The sequence below is a fragment of the Borostomias antarcticus genome, assembly GCF_949987555.1.
Source record: "Borostomias antarcticus genome assembly, chromosome: 18".
Classification (NCBI taxonomy): Eukaryota; Metazoa; Chordata; class Actinopteri; order Stomiiformes; family Stomiidae; genus Borostomias; species Borostomias antarcticus.
The window spans coordinates 11647805-11662385 of record NC_140251.1 but is presented as its reverse complement, the minus strand read 5'-3'; the positions used below and the strand labels follow the sequence as shown (position 1 = coordinate 11662385).

At 45.3% G+C, this 14581-nt stretch overlaps 1 protein-coding gene across 1 annotated transcript in view; it reads right to left on the bottom strand.

The window, feature by feature from the left end:
• Window positions 1-14581, bottom strand: part of cmip (c-Maf inducing protein) — a 34500-nt gene that overhangs the window by 17658 nt on the left and 2261 nt on the right. The window contains exons 2-6 of the mRNA XM_084452892.1: window positions 3739-3864; window positions 3209-3259; window positions 2358-2519; window positions 1964-2005; window positions 880-942 (exon numbers count right to left, since the gene is read on the bottom strand). Coding sequence (XP_084309018.1) covers window positions 880-942; window positions 1964-2005; window positions 2358-2519; window positions 3209-3259; window positions 3739-3864 — 444 coding nt within the window. The remainder of the gene's footprint in view (window positions 1-879; window positions 943-1963; window positions 2006-2357; window positions 2520-3208; window positions 3260-3738; window positions 3865-14581) is intronic.

The following is a 14581-nucleotide window of genomic DNA, read 5'->3' as shown; positions in this document are numbered from 1 at the left end:
TAACATAACAAAATGTGGAAAAAGTGAAGGGGTGTGAATACTTTTCAGATGCACTGTATATATACACTTGTGTGTGTGTATATAAATACACAATACATACAGAACATACAGTTATTATACAAACAGTACAATACAGTAAATAGATACACTTAGTGTCCACTTTATTAGCTACACCTATCTAGTACCGGGTACGATCCTTTTGCCTCGAGAGATGAACTAATGTTTCTAGCATTAACGTTAGTAAGTAGGCGGTTGAGAACGGTGCATCAGTCCGTGTGTATACTGTATGATGCACTTTTGCTAGATGTTAAGACAGATTGCTTGGTTTTTCTCCCTTCCGCGCAAAAGACTGGTTGCACTTGTGGTATTGCATTGTCGGTATCGAGTCTTGTAAAATATAACCAAACTTTCATTCTCTGCGCTAGACCACTAACTCGTCTCCTCTGCTCCAATCGGCTCGTGTGTGTGTGGGGGGGGGCAAAGCCCCCGCCCCTCGCGCAGATGTCTGCAGCGAGAGAGAGCACTTCTGATAGGAACAGCGAAAATAGATGGTCATCTCATTTCAAGTTAAAAATGAGGTTGGAACGCTAAAAGGTTCAAGATAACATTTAGAATAAATAGAAAAACAACTTTCTTAATTCCTCAAATACAGTTAACAGAACCGGGATCGTCAGATCTTATCGATACTGCCTTTCATAATTAACCCCCTGGGCTCGTTTAGTACCGGGTTTCGGTAGCCTAGCCATTCCTACCGCCAAGCCTGACTAGATCTGAGCTGTATACACTGAAGGTGTAGTGGTGACGTGTGTTTGATGGTGAGGTGTGGTGTGTGTGTGTGTGTGTGTGAGTGAGAGAGAGGTGTGTGTGTTTGACTCTCACCTTGCAGAAGAACTCACAAAGGTCAGGTGGTGGGTGGTTGTTTTCCAACAGAGGAGCGATGGCCTGTACACACACACACACACACACACACACACACACACACACACACACACAGTTGATCAATAAAACATCAGTATTTTCCACATCTTATCTTATTCTATTTACCCTGGCACTGGGCCAGCTGAGAGCCAGTAAACAGGAGGGACTAGAGCGCTCACAGGACACGCCCCTGGAGCACCAGCACAAAGCAGGCCACGCCCCTGGAGCACCAGCACAAAGCAGGCCACGCCCCTGGAGCACCAGCACAAAGCAGGCCACGCCCCTGGAGCACCAGCACAAAGCAGGTACACGGACCTCCCTGACTGAGGGTATATTATAATTATAATACTTGATGGGTTGCAGTGAATAATACACAAATTAGAAATAAAATGAACAGGGAACATAAAATCAGTCAATTTAACCAAAAACGAAATGGGTAAAGCAGTTCTCTACTGAAGGAGTGGTAGGCCTTTAAAGGACATGGCCAAGTTTTGAATAACCCCCCAATACAACTCCCAAACTATTCTGTTTAGAGTTTTTAATGTGTGTATTTATCACGTTGAGTGATCAACATTTTTCTAAACAGAAATACTCAGAACTATTTTTTTAGAACCAGGCGTAGGGATTACACGCATCACTCCAAACGCGTAGCATTGTGACTAGCTAGGTATCGAGGTAAACAAACGTGCGTTCCAATGAGCGAAGTGGATTGTGATCACTCAACGTGGTAAATACACACATTAAAAACTCTAAACAGAATAGTTTGGGAGTTGTATTGGGGGGTTATTTCGTGACATTTGGCTAATTCGTGACAGTAGGCTAATCGGCCTAACCTGGTACCAGTGAATGCCGCTAAGCTAGGCTAATCGGTCCAGGTCTCGCCACTCCATATTGCACGCAGCAGAGTTGAAAATGCTTCATACTGCTTGTCTAACCCCAGGGAAGATGGAAAACAAGCGTATTTCCCAAAATCTTGGCCATGTCCTTTAAATGATTTGTCCAATCCTGATGCAGACAGGAAGTGGACTCTCCTAGTGAAACTCACCACAATGATGTTCTCGTGGTCCTGGGGGCTCAGACTGGTGTTCTGGGGGCACAGGGAGAGAAGAGGGACAGGGAGAGAAGAGGGACAGGGAGAGAAGAGGGACAGGGAGAGAAGAGGGACAGGGAGGGAAGAGGGACAGGGAGAGAAGAGGGACAGGGAGAGAAGAGGGACAGGGAGAGCAGAGGGACATCTGTAAGACCACTGCCAAAGTTACAATTAATATGAGTGTGTGTCTGTGTGCGTGCGTGTGTGTGTGCGCGAGTGTGAAGTGTGTGTGTGCGCATGTGCATGTGTGCGTGTGTGTGTGTGTGTGTGTACAGTATGTGTGCATGTGTGAGTGTGTGCAGTGTGCGTGTGTGTGTGTGCGTGTGTGTGTGCGCAGTCCATGTCCTACCTCAGCCAGCAGGGTAGAGATGATGTGGAGAGGGGCTTGGTGGATGGACTCGTCCTGCAGAGGGGACGTCAGAGCCATGTCCACCAGCGAGCGGATCTCCTTCAGAACCACCTCCCAGCGGCTCGGGTTGTTCAGAACCTTGCGGTACTTGTAGATCTTTTTCTGACCCCCCAAAAAACCCACAAGGACCGATTGAATTCATCTCTGTAGACGGTATTGCGATACTGTTAATTAACTACATTTGATTTGATCTGACAGTGTAACACAGAAGACGGAGACAAATGACCAAGATGAAGTCTGGTTTGATAGGTCATTAACTTAAAAAAAAAAAAAAAAAAAAGTATTACTATTATTATCTGAGTGTGGTTTTCACATTCCAACCTGGACTTCCAACTTCAACTGCACACCTTTTGCACTTTATCTTAATCTATTGTCTTTCACCTTCTTCATAACTAAGCAAAGCTAAACTAATAGATATTGTTAATATGTGTGAGTAACAGCTGAATGAGACTCCTGTTTGCATCTGATACTGTACGTACAGCTCTGAGTCAGCCCCTCGCGGCCTGAATGCTTTGATGATATCAATTATGCAATGTGTCATTACCTAATCACCAGTCTAACTTTAATTGTCTTTAGGGCATATTCTCCTTGTCAAGCTCATACAGATGTGTGTGTGTGCGCGTGTTTGTGCGCACACAGTGATGCATGAGATAAGGTGATGCACAACTTAAGGCTGGGATGGCATGAGACAGAATTATTCAAAAGAAACAATAACTCTACCTTCGCGCGCACACACACACACACACACACACACACACACACACACACACACACACACACAGTAACATTACCTTCCACTGGAGAGAATGAAACCACTGGTCCCTTAGGTAACTGTTGGCAGCCTGGATAAACACACATACATTAGTGAACAAGTGAACACACACACACACACACACAAACACACTGACACACACACACCAAAACTCTCATACACACACACATCAAAACTCACAAACACACACACACACACGCAGACACACACACAGTCACGTAGTAGACATGACCAAATAGTGAGTGAGTCGATGGTGTCAGAGATGAGGTAAGACCTCTGAGTCTTTCTAGAGCGTAGTTTTCTGTCATGACCAGTTCGGAAGCCCTAGTATCACATCCTCTCTGGACTGGACATCACATGGGACTGGTCCTGACACACAGCTTGCCAGTGATGCCACAGAAAGAAAAGTGTGTGTGTGTGTGTGTGTGTGTGTGTATGTTTGTGTGCTTGCTTGCCTGTGTGTGTGTGTATGTGCTTGCTTGTCTCTCTCTCTGTGTGTGTGTGTGTGTGTCTGTGTGTGTGTGTGTGTGTGTGTGTGGTCGGTCCTACCTGCAGTAGGACAGTCCCTCCAGGGAAGCTGAGCTGGACACAGTACTTGGGGGCGTTGTCCCAGGACAGCAGCTGCAGGTCCTCAATGGTACTGTAGGACATGGCTGCCTCCATGTAGCCAGTGGGCTATGGGGACGACACACACACACACACACGCGCGCACACAAATATATGTCAGTATAAATTTGACCATGGCATGAAACGTGCTATATCATACAGTCTATGTAAGCAGTAGGCTGAGGAAAACAGATATGGAAACACAATACAGACCAGCACAGCTACAGACATGACATCAACATCAACACAGGAAACATATAATCGACTGTAGGGAGCCAGCAGGCAGGATAGGAGAGAGACAGCATGACGTTCGGTTAGAGGGACGCTACGTAACAAGCTACCATTCATGGACATGGCGGAGATGTGTATAGAGAACAGTAGCTACGCTACACACTGTCCACAGCTGCGGCCAGAGAACCAGGGGGGAGGGCCTCTCTGATTCACCATTCACACCACTCATATCATACACATGCTAGTATGGGACATTGACAGTTTACATCCGTTAAGACATTAGTCTCAGTCATGACTATTACGGTCTGGAGAAAAAGAGAGAGAAAGAATGGGAGAGAGACAGAGAGGTCATGGATGTAAAGAGAGGGGGACAGTGAAAGAGAGTGTGCGAGAGAGAGACAGAGAGAGAGAGAGAAGGTTGTCATCTGCAAGATTGACTGCTGCATTTCTGGTCACATGGTATGAAATGTCAACAGGTTGTTCTGTGTCAGTCTCTCTACAATAGAAGACCACGGCTGTTACCTTATGACTGCCCTCCCCCCCTCAGATGAACAGGCCGTTCTGTCAGTTCAGACCCCTCCTCTCTGCTCTGTCTAACACTCTGGCGCACACACACACACACACACACACACACACACACACACACACACACACACACACACACACACACACACACACACACACACACATACAAACACTCAAACACACACATTTCCCTATCTCCTTCCTCCCTCAACATTCAAGCTACCAGGTTGTTCTTTTTTATTTGCATCTTTGTCTCTCGCTCTCTTAATGACAGAACAAACAGGCTGTTCCACCCTGTGTCTCCCTCCCCCTGCTAAAGAACAAACAGGCTATTACTTTATTTACATATTCCTCCCTCCCTGACTGAGACCTGGCTGTTCCTGACAGCAGCACCCTACCCCCTCTCTCCTCCCTCCCTAACTCACTCCCACGCACACACACACACCCAAACCCACACCCACAGTCCATATTGTGAAATCACAAAGGGTTTTCATTAGATCTAGATTATATCCTCATACAAAATATTGATTCAAGGGCACATTTCTCAGTACAAATGCAATGCACATTTTAATTTCAGAGCATTGTGTGTTTTATTTGTGAGGATCGGGTGCACAAATGCACCACGCGTGCACGCACATACACAACAAGGCGACAGAACACACACACGCACACACGCACGCGCACACACACACAACAAACACTCACACAACAAATCCACACCACCCCCTCCTCCACACACACACAGGATGATATTGAGAGCAGCAGGGGAGATAAACAGCCATGTGAGAGAGATCAGCCATAGAATCAACATGGAGACCAGAGAGCAGACACACAGACAGATTACCAGAGATACAACATCCTGCACAACAGCTTGCTGTGGTAACCCACCTCAGTCTATCTTCCTCTCTCTCTCTCTCTCTCTCCTTCTCTCTCTCCCTCCCTCCCTCTCTACCCCCCCCCCCCCCCCCCCTCTCCATCTCTCTCTCTCCTCTTGTTTTTCCTCTGTCTCGTTCGTCCTGCCTTTTTTATTCTGCTTATCGTCGTTGAGGAGTGGAGCAGGCCACGGCCTCACCCCGCACTCCTCCCTGCCCCCCCCCCCCTCTCTCTCTCTCCACACCACCACGTTGCCATGGAAACAGCAGGATGGGAATGGAGATGTGTTTTTCGCGTTGTTGTTTCCAGGGAGATGATGATGTGCAGGAGAGAGAACCTTCTCTTGATGCAGGGTGGACGGTAGCAAACGCACACCTCAGTCTGCATCCAGCACGTGACACGATCAATCACTGACCACAGTACACACGTGAACCAGAACATGCACATGAACCAGGGTTCACAGTACACACGTGAACCAGAACATGCACATGAACCAGGGTTCACAGTACACACGTGAACCAGAACATGCACATGAACCAGGGTTCAACCATCATTGTAGCATGACTGCTTTAGAAATGTCATAGCATTTACGAGTATTATAGCATTATATTGGCACGAGAGCAGACATGTTACAATATATCAAGATGTAATGAAATGCCATACACCAATACCATACACCAATATTATACTCCAATACCATACACCAATACTATATTCCAATACCATACTCCAATACCATACTCCAATACCATACTCCAATATTATACTCCAATACCATACACCAATATTATATTCCAATACCATACACCAATACCATACACCAATACCATACACAGATACCATACACCAATAGTATACTCTAATACCATACACCAATACCATACTCCAATATCACACCACTACCAAGTAATTGAGGAGGATGAACAAAATTCGTGTTGAAAATGACAAGGTTGCCAGACACACACACACACGCACACACTGCAAACACAGAACCCTATGGGCCTTCAGGTTGAATAGCAGAGTCAGTACGTTCCATTCCATCAACGTTCTCTCCTCCCTTTCCTCATGTGTATGTCATGCTGCCCGGACGCCAGTAGATGGCAGTGGCCTGGGTCTGACTGGTGAGTGTTATCATAACCAACCTCTGAACATGAGGCTTCTCCACCGCAGGAAAACCATGCAGAGGAGAGGAAGAGGACGACTTTAAGGTTTTCAGTTTCAAGTTGAATGAAAGGCCCCCAGCTGAGAGGGTGAGGTCAACTAGTACTAGCTGTAGCACAGTCAACTAGGCCGGTCAGGGCCCATATTCACTAAAGCATTTTGGTAGGTAAAACAGCAGGCCTGGGATCAGATCCCTGTGTGTCGTGAGATAAGAAGTGACATCACAGGTGATCCTAGATCAGCACCCGTACTGCGAGACCCCTAGTGAATAAAAAGAAGCTGGTTTGTAGCAGGTGAGGTGACCCAGAGACTTTTTTTGGTCTATATTGTAGGTGCTGTTGATTAGTGTGTGTGTTGGGGAGGCTATGTTAAAGGTGAAGGGAAAAAATATATTTTTTTTAAAGTTAGAAGAGAGGGTTTTGTAGATGATCTGAACACCAGTCAATCTTTCTCACAGGGCCGTCATCTAATTCTTTCGGCATAGGAAGTGAGTGATGTGGTGAAATGATGACATGGTAGTTACAAGGTAATAGCCCCGTAATACCCCCCTGGTAGTTTTGAGATGGGATGTAACAAGCTCCAAGGGATTTGCCCAACCAGTAGTCAGTCAGGGACAGCTTTAGCTTTATTTATTATTCCACATGTCGAAGTGTCCTTGGGCAAGACACTGAACCCCAAATTGCTCCCAATGAGCAGGTTAGCACCTTGCATGGCAGCTGCCGCCATTGGTGTGTGAATGGGTGAATGAGAGGCCATTGTAAAGCGCTTTGGATAAAAGCGCTATATAAGTGCAGTCCATTTACCATTTACCATATTTAAAATTCAACATACTAAAGACGATGACGTTGAACGTGACAACGTCAATCTGATCTGATCAGTGTATTTAGGATTTTATTAGGATCTCCATTAGCTGATGCAAAATATCAGCTACTCCTCCTGGGTCCACACAAAACAAAACATGACGAGACAAAACAAAACTTAATTTACACAGTTTGCCAATTAAATGATTGTTAAAATGATTGGCAATCCCTAAAGGTTTAGTAATTAAAGAACCATCTGCTTGAATGAAAGATGGAGCTGAGTTACTCTTTCTGCAAAGGATATCAATAACTGGAAGTTACAATTTCATAAAAACATCATGTGCAGAAACTTTGCCCCTCTCTATTCTCACATAGGACCAACAAATATATTTGTTAACTTCATCCGTAAACGAGTCGCATCAAAATCCCTTGTGTGATCTCATCTCTTAAACACTATTTTAGGCCCAGCCTTTGGAACCTGGGCTCTGCTGGATATAGCTGCTAGATTGTGATCGCTAAATCCAATGGGAACAGACACGGCTTTGGAGCAAAGTTCTCTAGCATTAGTGCATTAGTGTAAATGTGATTGGTGCACGTGGATTATATTATGATTCCTGTACTGTTATGTACCCTGGTAGGTTGATTAATGACCTGAACCAGAGGCACTTGTTACAGTGAAGTTTATTTTTCAGCAATTAGATTGATGAAAGAAAATTAACGTTCAGGACAGGTCTCCCAGGAAATACATTTCTATTCACATCACATACTCTATCAAGCATTTCACACAAATTGTCTAGATACTGATTGTTAGAACGTGGAGGCCTATAAAAGCAGTCAGGACATAACGCCATGGACTTGCTCTATACCTGGCCAGGTCCTTCTGTCTGCCGGTACCTGTCTGTCTGCCGGTACCTGTCTGTCTGCTGGTACCTGTCTGTCTGCTGGTACCTGTCTGTCTGCCGGTACCTGTCTGTCTGCCTCTCTGTTTGCCGGTACCTCTCTGTCTGCTGGTACCTGTCTGTTTGTGGGTACCTGTCTGTCTGCCTCAGGACTGCCACCCACACCACAACATGAGCAGTGTTTAGGCAACATGGCGGCACTGTGCTGTGATGGGGGTTGACACGGACGTCATTCGGACTTGTTGACCTATTTACCCACTGGAAGCGGCGGAATCTCATAGAATCATGGTTGATGCACACTTACAAGTAACCATTTTCCCCCAATTATTTTCCAATCTAATTTTTTGTCAATTACAACTCTAAGCGATTTCGGAAATTGTAACTGAATTCCAAGTGACTAGAGTTCAAGAGTAGAGTGTGTGGGATCTTATGTGACCTTCAACATGAACCAAACAAAGCTCTGACTACAGGGAGTCATATGCCTAGTCAATGTGGAAACCCCCTGTGAGTGGCAGAGTGATCTATGCTGGTCGTATCTGAGAGGCAGTGGGCTGGTAACAGAGTCAACCTGTAGGCTACTTCATATACTGACTCAGTCCTGGGTAAAAAAAAAATGTTGGGGGCTGCTATCTAGATCAGTGACACACACACTTCACCCTGTTCTCCTACTGCGCACAAACAACTGATTTCCCGTTAGTTCCCATTATCTTTACTTTAATTAGCCAATGACCATTGTCAAGTTCAAAACAAATAATACAGAACTACTAACACAGAAATGTGAGTTTTACTGAATAATGTAGAGCAGCTGCATACATTTCAGTGATGCAAACAACAAAGCCTGTTTTACGGCCACATACTTCCCTGCCTGATAAGGCAGCATACTTCCCCTCCCAACAAGGAACAATATTGTGGGCTGTAAACTTAACAAGCCCTTCACGTGACCAATCAACAGGTCTGGGTGAGCCTTTGATCCAATGAGAAAGTGAAGGACAACAACAACCTGTGAATGAGGGATAAATGGCAAACTGTACCCAAACAGGGACCATACACACAAACTATATCAACAGCAGTTTTGTTGATTAGCAACAACTGCTTCAGGTTATGTTATGGGGAGAGTGAATTGTAAGGTGGATAGCGTTGATAGATTCGGTATGAACAAAACAAGTAATGGTATCAGTATGCTCACCCTAACCCTATCTAAATTAAGTACTAAACTAGTAGTATAATCTATAGGAGGAGGTCCACTGTGAGAGACAGGGTTAGTTTAGGGTTAGTTAGTTTAGGGGTTAGTCAAGACAGTCGGAGACTGGGGTAAATCGCCCATAATAGAAAAGAATAGGAGGTGAAACATCCAGTCAGAGAACAGCAGCAGCAGCCAGTCAGAAAAGCCGGTATCTTAGCACCACAGGCTAGCACAACCTAGCTAGCCCAGCCCCGCACTATATCCTGGCTGGCCTCGCCTAGCCTAGCCCCACACTACAGCCTGGACAGAATAGCTTAGCCCCGCAGTACAGCCATGCAGCATAACCTAGCCCCGCACTACAGCCAGCTAGCATAGCCTAGCTCCGCACTACAGCCAGGTAGGCTAACATAGCCTGACAGCACACGACAGCCTGGCTGCCTTGGCTAGCCCAGCAACACAGCCTAAGTAGCAGTCTAGCGCAGCCTAGCAACACTCCAGCACAGACTAGCACCATATCTTAACTAGACTTAGTCTAGCCCTACATCCTGGCTGGCCTAGCTCAGCACCACATCCTAGCTACCCTAACAGCACATCCTATAACCTGGCTTAGCCCAAACCAAAGCCTAGCCCAGTCTATAGCCAAGCCTGAATCAAAGCTTATAACCTAGCCCAAACCAAGTTTTATAGCCTAACCTGAACTAAAGCCTATAGCCTGGCCTGAACTACAGCCTATAGCCTGGCCTGGACTACAGCCTGGCCTGGACTACAGCCTATAGCCTGGCCTGGACTACAGAATATAGGCTAGCCTGGCCTAAACTACAGACTATAGCCTGACCCGAACCACTAGTTGGTTCTCAGGGAGAAGCCTCATATGATGAACCATGGGGTAGATAATCATGTTCTCCTCACAGCACATGACAGGAGCAGCTGGACGCCAGTCCTCTCAGCACTCTTGCACTTCCTCACTTCCCCCCCCCCCCCCCCCCCCTCTCTCTCTCTCTCTTTCTCTCTCTTTCTCTCTCTCTCTCTCCCTCCTTCTTCTTGGAGCGCTGGTGACACACTTTTTTATTTTATTTCCACCACCTATTTTACATACAGACTAGCCCTATAGCAGTTACAGTACTGTGTACTCAAAATCATCACAGGCACTATAAATGGTGTCCAACTGTGCACTGTTATGTAACTGTGTGAAATGCACCGTCTCCACAGAGACTGTGCTGTCTCCATTTTGAACTTGTGTTTGAAGAGGAATCAGATGTCAGATCATGCTCCCAAAAAAAAAAGAAAATGTGTTTTTTTTAATTCATGCTTCAGACCCTGCATCCCAATAACGTATCTGTTTGAGTTGAGCTCAAAATTCTATATTGTTTTTACAATACAACTAAGGCCTAAAACAAGCCACACATATGCTGTGTAATCCAGGTAACCATTGTAAATGAGACTTTGGTCTCAATGGGCTCCCCTGGCTGAATGAAGGTGAAATATAAATAAATAAAATATAGTCCAAAAAGGCCAAAAGCACACCAGACGGTGCACAATCTCCGTTCTTCCAAAATGCTACAGAATAGAATTACTGATCATTCTCTGTCAGCCTGTGAATGACGGGGGGATGGAGTAATGTGGTTTCTGAGGTTATATAACAGAGAACTCAGACCAGAAAAAGAACTATCCTAAAGTCCAAACAATAATCCTGTATTTGAATATGAGCGCCAATCTGGACAGCTGCCCAGAGACACCTCAGTCTGTGTGTGTGTGTGTGTGTGTGTGTGTGTGTGTGTGTGTGTTTGTGTGTGTTTGTGTGTCCATGTGTGTAAGCCATAAGTGCTGGTTATTTAATTTATCCTACTCATTGTGTGATACAAAAAAATACTACAAAAGAAGGGCAGCGACTGCCGAGTGAGGGGATTTCCATCATGACATTTCTGGTTGGAAATAGTCATTATTTAGCCACCTAGCCACAGGACCGTCTGTTGAGCGGTTGCTGCTGGCTACAGAGAGAAACCGTGCTGTTTTTGCTGCGCGTCTGTTTGGTTAGCAATGGCACCATGGCCCAACTCTGTCCCCAACGACAACAGTCCCTGACCATGGCACCATGGCCCAGTGCTGTCCCACTGACGGCCCCTGCTGAAGGTGCCTCCCAGTCTGTGCTTGTATTCCAGAGCAGTGGGTGTGAATAAGATACAGTGACACCTACAAAAAAAAAGTGCAACTTGATGAACATAATAGCGCTTTATTACATAAAAACTGACGCGTCTTCAACCGGGGCCCACAAAGACACAGGCCGTGCATTGTTCATCTCTTGTCTCTCATTCCTCAGTGTTGGCTTATAGCACGATAAGACCCTTTATCCACATAGCTTCCACCCCAGTCTCTTTCTCTAGAGGGTGTGCCACAGGAAGTGCTTGTAATAGGCTGCCGTTACGTAAATAATGATGCAGGTTAGAGCATTCTGAGTACAGGCGGGCTGGCTTGAGCTGGAAGGACAGTGACTCAATTCCGTCTCATATCGTTCACAGAGATCTCTCTGCATGAGCCGACCTCGTCTATATCCATGACGAGGTGACACACAAAATACATACAGTACCACACACACGCACGCACACACACGCACGCACACACAGTGTGGTATTTGAAGAGAGAGGATCTGCTACATCATTGTTGTACAGTCAGGGAATGCACCTTGGGACCTTAGTGAGGTGGCTCGCTCACACACCCACACACACACACACAACACAGACACACAACGAAACAAGATACACACACACAGCATACACACACACACACACACACACACACACCACACACACACACAACACACTTTCAGATACCAGTGGTGTTGGGACAAAGATTGGACAAGCGGGTCAGTTACTCTACTATTACATTACGGAACTGAAAAAAACGTTCTATTCGACAACATTCTATTCTCACATTTCAACACCTGTGTATTGTCACTTCCTCACACCGTATTGTATCCAGCTACACTAGAACCTCCCTGGACACAATGGGTAGCTCTGCTGCGGCAGGGAGACATTAGCCATGTGAGAGGAAGCCTTCCTGGGAACATTAGATACAGTCAACTAAGTTTCCATTAGTTAAGCTCTGCTGGACACGGCCCACCTACCCGGCCACCTGCTGGACACAGAGACATGGTTGGCTGACTGCAGAGTACGGATCAGAGAGAGTATTGATCAGAGAGAGAGAGAGAGACATGGCTGGCTGATCATAGAGACCAGGGTGGATCTGAGAAAGACCCGTATGGATCAGAGAGAGACCCGTAGTATTGATTAAATAGACCTGGCTTGCTGAGCAGAGAGACCAGTATTAATTAGAAACCAGTAGTGATCATATACAGACCTAGCTAGCTGAACAGAGAGGCCGTTATTGATAAGAGAGAGACCAGAATTGATCAGAGAGAGCAGTACTGATCATGGAGAAGAGACAGGCTGCTGTTCAAGCAAACCTGAACTGCAGAAACAGCCAATCAACTTTGGATTAAAAAACTAACAAGGCCAAACTGTCTGTTCTATAATCATGTACTCTTAGTCAGATGTGCAATGTGCTTGATATGGTGGGCCTTTCCTGACTAGTATTTAGTCTAAAAGTGATTCAGTAAACACTGGCGGTGAGCAGCTACTGTAAATCAGTTCTGTTAAAGGTGTTGGGATGGAAACGGCACAGTAGAAGGTAATCACACCGTGCTAAACTATGTCGTACTTGTTTGATTCTTCAAGAATCTTTACAGCAAGCACCTGGGCACCATTTGCTACCAGGTAGTTACCAACTGGATTCAATTCTTTGAAGCTAGGATCGTAAAGTTCACACTATAGTCATATCATCTTATCCCAGCAAATGCCGGAGGAAACAGGACCATATACGCAAGTCACAGTTACAGTACCAATCACATTTATAGTATGAAATAAACTGTGGCAGTCAGGAATGTAAACTTTCTACTATGTCTAAGGGTCAAATCTTCTGGAGTTTTTACCAGTCTGTTTTATGATCAGTGCATTCCCTAGAAAATAGGGATCTGACATCTGAAAGAGAAAATATAAAGTGTGTGTGTGTGTGTGAGAGAGAGAGAGAGAGAGAGAGAGAGAGAGAGAGAGTGAGAGAGAGTGTGTGTGTGTGTGAGAGAGAGAGAGAGAGAGAGAGAGAGAGAGAGAGAGAGAGAGAAGGGAATAACCCACTGCACCATATTAAACCTGTATTAAAATCAAGAAATACTAGGTCTAGTAATTAGGTCTAGTATTTCTAATATCAAGAAATACTAGACCTACTAACCCTAGGTCAATATAGAACACTCCCTGAACTGTTCTCCTGTATCCACGATGAAGCTAAAATAAAAAGAGTGTCAATTGGACCATTTTCAACAGTAGAAGACCCTCCATAAGGTTACAGACAGAAGCCTTTTCAGGTCCATTACGTGCCGTTTGGAATTGGGACGTGGTTCTTTCTGACCCGAAAAGGGTTCTATTTGGAACCTTATGGACCCGAAAAGAGAATCTGGAACATTTTTTCAGATGGTTCTTATACTGTTACAAATTACATAGCACTCTTTTTTTCTAAGAATGTCCAGAGACATGGTGTCACGTCACCCACTGATGATGGTGTGACATTGTTGCAGCTGTATTCTGCTGAACACTGAGACACTCTGACAGCTGTGCTGTCATACACGGTTTTTTAAGAGAGCAACCTGCAAACGTATCACAGCATGTGTGTTTACACTGTAATACAGTCAGACAACCAGGGCCCCTTTCAGAACCTGATCTTGAAACCTGTCCTAGGAGTCACATTCTGTTCATTGTAAACAGAGATGATAAGAACCAGTCCAGTATGGACATTAGGAGCTGAGGACTTACTGAAGGCCCTTACCCTGACCAGGGCTGTTTATCTGTGTCAATGTTATATCATTTGTTGTTCTGTTTACCCGCAAGCTTTCATGTGTCATCCTCTGGAAATTAGACATCTTTCAATGATGTAAAAGTTATTTACACCGAGTAATCAGGACACACCTTCAGGTCTGACCCAGGGCCCCAAGAGAAAAATATATTTATTCTACATTTATTTAACAGTGAAGTTATGCCCCATGATAGGAGTGTAATCTCCTCAAACAA